Source organism: Belonocnema kinseyi, chromosome 10 (genome assembly GCF_010883055.1).
Source record: "Belonocnema kinseyi isolate 2016_QV_RU_SX_M_011 chromosome 10, B_treatae_v1, whole genome shotgun sequence".
Classification (NCBI taxonomy): Eukaryota; Metazoa; Arthropoda; class Insecta; order Hymenoptera; family Cynipidae; genus Belonocnema; species Belonocnema kinseyi.
Genome location: NC_046666.1, coordinates 714,074 through 724,105, shown reverse-complemented (window position 1 = coordinate 724,105; position 10,032 = coordinate 714,074). Strand labels below are relative to the sequence as shown.

The window sequence follows — 10,032 nt, the reverse complement described above, 5'->3', positions numbered from 1 at the left end:
GATGGAATTTTTCTGAGGTCAGATTCGGATTCAGCGCAGCAAAAACCTTCGGGTATAGTAGGTCTGGTCTCTGGTTCTGAGAATTGTTGGCCTGTGTAATGAATAGTTAATAAATAAGTGGAGTAATAATGCATATTTTACTGATTCAAATAGTCAGAAGTGCGTAAATTCTCCATGAAATTCAACTGATTTATATTTAAAGAGCAATAGTTCGATATTGAAGAATTGAATAAATATTTAATAAATATTTCAGTTAGCAGAAAAATCGTACCCATTGTGTATGAAAATAATGCACGAGGCTTTGCGGAAAGTTCATCACCTCAAGAATGGGGCACGTTTGCAATATGGTGTTTTTCTAAAACTGATTGGAATTAGTTACGACTGCCAAGTTGACTTTTTTAAGGAAGAATTTTTGAAAACAATGGATATTTGTACTTTTGAGAACAGTTATTTATATTATATCCAACATATTTATGGTAAAGTCGGTAGAAGAATAGAGTACAAAACTTTTTCCTGCAAGCCGATTATTGAATCAAAGGTTGGATTTGGAGAGTATCATGGATGTCCCTACAAAAATATGACCGAGGAGACTCTTCGATCTAATCTCAAGAAATTGGGCATAGAAGAAGAAGGTCATTTTTATTTATTATTTATTTTGGGACTTGGAATTTTTTTATTATTTCAGAAGATGTCTATTTAATTTGACTGTCTTTTTTTCCTTCTAAACTCTGCAGATGAAAAAAAATTATTTAAAAATTTTAAAAAGGTGGAATATTTTTTGGGGCGGCTTAGATTTTTTTTTTGTTAATACAGAATACATATGTTTTCGTTTGTATTGAATTTTTTTCATTTTTGAATTCTGAAATCGAAAAAAACTAGCGATGAAAATTGAACCAAGAACTATGACTTTTTAACATAATAATTGAATTGAATTAAATTTTTATTTTATCTTCAAATACCTTAAATTCAGTGCATATTTAAAATTATGTTTTTTCATGAAAGCTATATTCTAGATGAGTGGAAATCTTCTAAAAACGGGGAAAAAGGAGATTTTTTTACAAAAATTTAAAAATATATTCTTTCAAGTAAAATTAAGGTGGAATCTATATTATTTACTATTTTAAAAGATTCAACTTCCTAACATTTTTAATTTGCAATAGTTTTTTTTTAATAAGATACATAAATTTATAACCGAATAGATGAATTTTTAAACAAAAAGATTAATTTTCTACGTAAAAAGGCAAATTTTCAACAAAATACTTGAATTTAAATTTAAAAAAAGGTACATTTTAAACCAAAAGTGGAGAGATGAATATTTAACAACAAAATTTAAATTTCAACCAAACGAAACTTTTTTTAGTTAAAAAAGAAAAAAAAGTTCAATCAAATAATAAAATTTTCAAACAAAAAGATGATTTCTACACACACAAAAAATTTTCAACAAAATACTCGAATTTCAATTAAGAAAGGTACATTTTAAACCAAAAGTTGAGGGATGAATATTTTAAAAAATTTAATTTTCTACAACAACAAATTTCGTAGTTAAAAAGGAAAAAAAATTTAATCAAATTATTAAATTTTCAAACAAAAAGATGAATTTTCTACCTAAAAAGACAAATGTTCAACAAAATATTTAAATTTCAATTAAAAAAGGTACATAATACAATAAAAGTGGAAAGATGAATATTTAAAAACAAAATTAAATTTTCAACCAAACAAAAACTTTTTAGTTAAAAAAAAGTTCAATTAATTCATTGAATTAAAAAAGAGACGAATTTTCTCCTTCAAAAGACAAATTTTCAACAAAATACTTGAATTTTGTTTAAAAAAGACATTTTAAAGAAAAAGTGGAAAGATGAATATTAAAAAAAAATTGAATTTTCAATACAAAAATTGCTATTTAAGAAAGAAAAAAATGCAATGAATTTATTAAATTTTCAAACAAAAGACGAATTTTCTACTTAAAAAGAAAAATTTTTAACAAAATACGTAAATTTAACTTTAAAATTAGGTACATTTTAACCCAAAAGCGGAAAGATGATTATTAAAAAAAATGAATTTAATAAATAAATTGTTAGTTAAGAAAGAAAAAAAATTCAATAAAATTATTACATTTTCAAACAAAAAGACAAATTTTCAACAAAATACTTGAATTTCGTTTAAAAAAGACATTTTAAAGAAAAAGTGGAAAGATGAATATTAAAAAAAATTGAATTTTCAATACAAAAATTGCTATTTAAGAAAGAAAAAAATGCAATGAATTTATTAAATTTTCAAAGAAAAGACGAATTTTCTACTTAAAAAGAAAATTTTTTAACAAAATACGTAAATTTAACTTTAAAATTAGGTAAATTTTAACCTAAAAGCGGAAAGATGATTATTAAAAAAAATGAATTTAATAAATAAATTGTTAGTTAAGAAAGAAAAAAAATTCAATCAAATTATTAAATTTTCAAACAAAAAGACAAATTTTCAACAAAATACTTGAATTTCGTTTAAAAAAGACATTTTAAAGCAAAAGTGGAAAGATGAATATTAAAAAAAATTGAATTTTCAATACAAAAATTGCTATTTAAGAAAGAAAAAAATGCAATGAATTTATTAAATTTTCAAACAAAAGACGAATTTTCTACTTAAAAAGAAAAATTTTTAACAAAATACGTAAATTTAACTTTAAAATTAGGTAAATTTTAACCTAAAAGCGGAAAGATGATTATTAAAAAAAAATGAATTTAATAAATAAATTGTTAGTTAAGAAAGAAAAAAAAGTTTAATCAAATTATTAAATTTTCAAACAAAAAAAATGAATTTTCGACCTAAAAAAAAAAATTTTAACAAAATACTTGAATTTGAATTAAAAATTAGGTCAATTTTAAACCAAAAGTGGAAAGATGAATATGTTTAAAAAATCGAATTTTCAACCAAAAAACATAGTTAGTTGAGAAAGAAAAAAAAATCAATCAAATTATTAAATTTTCAAACAAAAAGAAGAACTTTCTGCTTAAAAAGAAAAAATTTTCAAGAAAATACTTAAATTTCAGTTTAAAAAGACACATTTTAAAGCAAAAGTGGAAAGATGAACATGAAAAAAATTTAATTTTCAATAAAAAAAATGCTATTTAAGAAAGAAAAAAAATGCAATGAATTTATTAAATTTTCAAACAAGAAGACGAATTTTCAACAAAATACGTGAATTTAAATAAAAAATTACGTACATTTTAACCCAATAGCGGAAAGATGAATATTAAAAAAAATGAATTTAATACAAAAATTGTTTGTCAACAAAGAAAAAAAAGTTTAATCAAATTATTAAATTTTCAAACAAAAAGATGCTTAATTTGTAAGTGAAATTTTTAAATTTTGATATATACTTTACAACTGAAGATTTGTATAAAAAATTTGAGTAATTTTAAGATATATTTAGGGTTTTTAAAAGGATTAAAAATTGTCATGCAAATATTAGAAAGTTTTCTTAAAATCTTCTAGAATCTTTTTTAAAAATTTTGTTTAAATCTTTGAAACACTTTTTAAATATTCTCTTAAAATAATTTTTCAAAATGAAAAAGTATTTTTAATTTTGCCAGGAATCTTAAGAAAATGTTTTTATTCTTTTGAAGCCTTTCACAATTCTTGAAAAGAATTTCGCCTAAAAATAATAAATGTTCAATTGTTATTTATATATCCAAATTGTAAATAAATTTTCTAAAATTTGCAGGATTTTCTGAAAATTGTAGAAAAAATTCAATTAATTTTGACAGATATTTAGAAGTTCTGAAAAAATTTCCAAAATAATAAAAAATTTAAAACAACTTTCCGAATTCTCAATATTTTGAAATAAAATTTTTAAGCTTTCTAAGGAAACTTAAACTATTACAAAAAAATTGAATTTCTAATTTAAGAAGTGTTCAGTTAAAAATTTTTCAATATTTCAATATTTGATGTTTTTAGCTTAAAATTTTCAAAATTATATAATTTTAAGGAATTTAAAGCATCAAATGTTGAAAAATTAAAAAATGTTTAACGGAACACTTTTTAAATTAGAAATTCAATTTTTTTAAATAGTTTAAGCATCCTCGGAAAGTCTCAATATTTTATTTTAAAATCTTGAGAAATCTAGAAGTTCTTATACATTTTTTTAAATTTTAAATTATTTTGGAAATTTTTTCAGAACTTCTAAATGTATGTCGAAATTAATTGAACTTTTTCTACAATTTTCAGAAAATCCTGCAAATTTCAGAAAATTTTTTTACAATTTGGATGTATAAATAACAATTGAACATTTATTATTTAGAAGTTCTGAAAACATTTCCAAAATAATTTTAAATTTAAAACAAATTTAAAACGACTTCTAGATTTCTCAAGATTTTGAAATAAAATTTTTAAGCTTTCCAAGGAGTTTTATACTATTTAAAAAGAAAATAATTGAATTTCTAATTTAAAAAGTGTTCAGTTAAAAATTTTTTCAATTTTTCAATATTTGATGTTTCTAGCTTAAAATTTTCAAAATTATATAATTTTAAGGAATTTATAATTTTGAGGAATTTTAAGCTAGAAACATCAAATAATAAAAAATTGAAAAATTGAAAAATTTGTAGCTGTACACTTCTTAAATTAGAAATTCAATTTTTTTAAAAATAGTTTAAGCATCCTCGGAAAGTCTCAATATTTTATTTTAAAATCTTGAGAAATCTAGAAGTTCTTATACATTTTTTTAAATTTAAAATTATTTTGGAAATTTTTTCAGAACTTCTAAATGTATGACGAAATTAATTGAATTTTTTCTACAATTTTCAGAAAATCCTGCAAATTTCAGAAATTTTTTTTACAATTTGGATGTATAAATAACAATTGAACATTTATTATTTGTAAGCAAAATTTGCGTAATTTTTTAAATTGTAGAAAAAAATCAATTAATTTTGACAGATATTTAGAAGTTCTGAAAAAATTTCCAAAATAATATTAAATTTAAAACGAATTTAAAACGACTTCTAGATTTCTCAAGATTTTGAAATAAAATTTTTAAGGTTTCCAAGGAGTTTTATACTATTTAAAAAGAAAATAATTGAATTTCTAATTTAAAAAGTTTTCAGTTAAAAATTTTTTCAATTTTTCAATATTTGATGTTTCTAGCTTAAAATTTTCAAAATTATATAATTGTAAGGAATTTTAAACTAGAAACATCAAATATTGAAAAATTGAAAAAATTTTAACTGAATATTTCTTAAATTAGAAATTTTTAAATAAAATATTGAGGCTTTCCAAGGAAACTTAAACTATTACAAAAAAATTGAATTTCTAATTTAAGAAGTGTTCAGTTAAATTTTTTTAATAATTTATAATTTATAATTATAATTATTATATTATTATAACTATTTTATATTTATAATTTTTTATAATTTTAAGGAATTTTAAGCTAGAAACATCAAATATTGAAAAACTAAAAAAATTTTTAACTGAACGCTTCTTAAATTAGAAATTCAATATTTTTTTTAAATCTAGAAGTTGCTTTAAATTTCTTTTAAATCAAAAATTATTCTGGAAATTTTTTCAGAACAGTTTTCGGATAATTCTGCAAATTTCAAAAAATTTCTTTACAATTTGGATGCATAAATAACAATTGAACATTTATTATTTATAGGCGAAATTTTTTTTTCAATTTTTCAATATTTAATGTTTCTATCTTAAAATTCCCTAAAATTATATAATTTTGAAAATTTTAAAATTCATTGATTGATCTTTTAATTTAGAGCATTAAAAATAATAACGTGGATTTATATTATTTTATATCAAAAAATGTTAGTACCTTCAATTTTATACGCGTAAATTATTGAGTATTTAAATACAAAATTTTTAAATAAAAAACTTTTAAATTTCAATATTAAAAGTTCAAAATTTAAGAGTTCCAGTTTGAGTGCTTTCATTTAAAGCTCACTTTTTATTACCTCAAGTGAGAATTTTTTAGCTTTAGTTTTTTAAATTACATTGACCGCGAAAAATGTTTGCAAACTGTGAAAACCCCGGAATTTATTTCGTCGATTAAAACGGCCACCCTGAAAATACTTATAGGGTAACTTTTTGCGTAGAAATAAAAACAAACTCAATTTAAATAAAGTCAAATCTGAACTTTTTAGATTTTGTGGGCTCATAAAGAATTTTATATAAATCATAAGTTAATATTTGTAAATTAGAACGAAATTTTTAGTCAATCTTTCTAATCTGTAGTATTTTCTTCAATCATAAATGCTATATAATTGTATTCCTTGAACGATTATTGTGACTGTTGTAAATTTTATCAGATTAAATAGAATTGTCCAAAATTTTATAGTTTTTAATGGATATTATTATACTTTTCGAATTTAATTGAATCATATGGTTTTAAACTTAATAAAAAATTGAAATATGTAATTAAAAAAATTTAAACAAGCTTTTATTTAAATATACAAATTTAATAATATGTTTTTATTATTTTTTAATAATAAATAACATATAAATAAAGTAATAAATTTGTAATTTATAATACTATATAAAATAATTATTTAATATAAAAGCGGAATTTTGTGTTTATGAATGCATAAGGTGATAAATATTTGTTAACAAATTTTTATTGGAAATAAAAAATGTTAATTGTCATCCAGGTGACTTTAAAAGATTATAATTTATTTATATAAAAAAATTAAGTTTGTACTTAAAAAAATAGTATTTTTCAGCAGATTTCGTAAAAAAGTGTTATTTTTTACAACCTAAATGTTAAAACTAACATCGCTTCAATATAATTGTATTCCTTGAACGATTATTGTGATTGTTGTAAATTTTATCAGATTAAATAGAATTGTCCAAAATTTTATAGTTTTTAATGGATATTATTATACTTTTCGAATTTAATTGAATCATATGGTTTTAAACTCTGCAATCGAAAAATACTAATCCTGAAAATTTAAAAAGGACGGTTCATTATAAGTATAGCATTTTATAATTTAATTTACAGGAATAGAGGAAATAGAGGATCTCGCGAAAGATCAAAGATACAGGGAAGCCTGCACTAAATGCTTTCATTTGAGATATCAAACACCTCTGAATGAGTTGATTGAGTCTCCTTCCACTTTTTTCTTCAAGAGTCAAAACATAGTTCTTCGAGAAAGAAGGCTTAAAGAAAAAAAGGAAAAAGAACGTCTTGAAAAGGAAAAGATTGATAAAGAAAAAGCTTTTCTAGCTACTCTGGAAAATGCAGATATTTCGAATTTAGAATTATCGAACTGGGAATTGTGATTAATTCTATTCAAAGATTTCAGTTTTTAAGTATCATTATGTATTTTTTTATAAAACTTTATAATAAATAGGCTTTAAAAGTCAATCTTAGTTCTGTATTTTGAACGCGATTTTGCCAAACGGTTGCCGTTTAAAATAAATTTATTTCCCAGTTTCTATTGAAGAATGATGAAATTTAATTTCAAAAGAAATCGGTTCGCTCAAATACTTGCAGTATCAAAATTTAAAAATGAATTTAATAAAAGCATTTTTTTTAAGAGATATAAATTGTTCAGTTCATTCAATTTGGTATTTTGATAGAAATTTTGAAGTTTCTGATATCGTTTAGTGATACGGGAAAAATTTATGTATTTGGAACGTACCTAATTTTAATTTTACATGAATTTTTCTTCCTATCCGGCCGAAAATTCGTCGTTTAGTTAAAATTTCCAATCAAAAGCGCGTGAGACACGTAAGACTCGTCTGCTATGAAGTCGCGGCCATGTTTTTATTTCCTTCCCTGCAGCTAAGTCAGCCGACATAACCTACGCGTAGCCAGAAGCATGATATAATTTATTATATGGCAGAAAACAAGAAGCTGAAGAAGCGAAGGGTTTTCCAGCAGCCGCTAACATTTACGACCCGAGCGAAGCGAGGGTTGTTGGTTAGCGGATGCTGGAAAACCCGGAGCAATCCAAAGAGAAAACTGAATAATTGAACCAATGTAACAGATACAATAATCACACAAATTATACTACGCTTGTCAGTTTTATACTATTTACTATTTAAAAAAACAACAAATTTTTATCGTATGAAAGAAAGTTTATTATAAAGTTATGTAAACAACCTTACATCATTTATAAAGCTCAATATTACATATTTTAAGTGTCTGCAACAAAATTCAGCTTAGGTTAGAAATCCTCATGGTCGAGAGTCGAGATAGCAGTGTCTATACGATTCGTTAGATGGCGCGCAGGGCGGGAAGGAACGGTAGGTTTCGGTAAAGATATGCCGGGAAGAAACTCGAATTTTCGGCCGAGATAGGAAGAAAAATTATGATCGTCATTTGAAAATAATCAGTAAATTTTCAGCTGTGCAATTTCTATTTATAAATTACATAATCATTTTTTTCTGATGGCAAAAACCGGTTTATTTAATTCAAAACAAATGTTTATTTTAGTGAAATATTGACCTATAACTTTAATATGATTTTTCTAATTTTATTCGGTATTCATGAATAATAACTTTTTAATTATCATTGATATTATGAAACCATTTTAATAAAATAAAAACTATTCATGTTTAATTTATTTTTACCTTATTTTCGCATTTATTCAGGCGGAATAATTTTTTAAAGTCTCTGAAATCATTTTAAAAAATCAGAAAAAGTCCAATTTGTTATTTTATTTATCGTCGTCCCGAAGTCTGGAAGACTGAAAAATCCTGAGAAAAATTCATGACAGTGTCAAATTCCATAAAAGAAAATATTCGAAAAAAATGCCAGAAGTTTATAATATTATCGAAATAAATTTATAAAATGTATTTACCTATAAATATTATGGAAAAGAATTCAATAAAATTATTAATTTTCACAAAAAGTTGAAATTTTAATCTAAATGAAATTTTTTAAACAAAATACTTGAAATTTAATTAAAGAAGAGATGCATTTTAAAAGAAAAGTGAAAAGATGAATATTAAAAAAAAGTGTCAGTTAAGAAAGAAAAAAATGCAACCAAATTATTAAACTTTCAAAGAAAAAGATGAATTTTTCACCTAAAAAGAAATTTTTTTAACAAAATACTTGAATTTCAATTAAAAATAAGGTAAATTTTAAACCAAAAGTGGAAAGTTGTATATTAAAAAAAAATAATTGAATTTTCAATCGAAAAAATTTGTTAGTTAAGAAAGAAAAAAAAGTTTAATTAAATTATTGATTTTCAAACAAACAAGACGAATTTTCTACCAAAGAAGACAAATTTTAAACAAAATACTTTAATTTAAATTAAAAAAGGTACATTTTACAACAAAATCGGTAAGATGAATACTTAACAAAAATTATTTTCATACCAAGAAAATTTAGTTAAAAAGAAAAAAAAGTTCAATCAAATTATTAAATTTTTAAACAAAAAGATGATTTTTCTACCTAAAAAGACGAATTTTTAACAAAACACTTGAATTTCAATTAAGAAAGGTGCATTTTAAACGAAAAGTGGAAAGATGCATAATTTAAAAAAATTGAATTCTCAAAAAAAATGGTTAGTTAAAAAAAAAAATTTTTTTAGTTAAGAAAGAAAAAAAAAGTTAAATTAAATTATTGATTTTCATTCAAAAAGACGAATTTTCTACCAAAGAAGACAAATTTTAAACAAAATACTTTAATTTAAATTAAAAAAGGTACATTTTACAACAAAATCGGTAAGATGAATATTTAAAAAAATATATTTTGATACAAAAAAATTTAGTTAAAAAGAAAAAAAAGTTCAATCAAATTATTAAAATTTTAAACAAAAAGATGATTTTTCTACCTATAAAGACCAATTTTTAACAAAACACTTGAATTTTAATTAAGAAAGGTATATTTTAAACCAAAAGTCGAAAGATGAATATTGAAAAAAAAATTTTATTATCGTCGTCCCGAACTCTAGAAGACTGAAAAGTGCCAAATGCCCGAAAATAAAATATTTTAAAAAAATACCAGTAGTTTATAATATTATCAATATAAATTTATAAAATTCATTTATCAATTTTTTTATATAATTTATAAATATTATCGAAAAAAATTCAATC

General features: G+C 21.9%; 2 protein-coding genes across 6 annotated transcripts in view; one reads left to right on the top strand and one right to left on the bottom strand.

Annotated features, from left to right (window-relative positions):
• LOC117181471 (DDB1- and CUL4-associated factor 12) overlaps window positions 1–7,348 on the top strand; it is a 251,124-nt gene extending 243,776 nt beyond the window's left edge. For all 5 annotated transcript variants that reach the window (XM_033374157.1, XM_033374156.1, XM_033374155.1 and 2 more), the window contains 2 exons: window positions 254–632; window positions 6,986–7,348. In XM_033374157.1, the coding sequence (XP_033230048.1) occupies window positions 254–632; window positions 6,986–7,266 (660 nt within the window). In that variant the 3' untranslated portion in view covers window positions 7,267–7,348. The remainder of the gene's footprint in view (window positions 1–253; window positions 633–6,985) is intronic.
• Window positions 1–10,032, bottom strand: part of LOC117181470 (organic cation transporter protein-like) — a 104,022-nt gene that overhangs the window by 90,955 nt on the left and 3,035 nt on the right. The window lies entirely within an intron of this gene.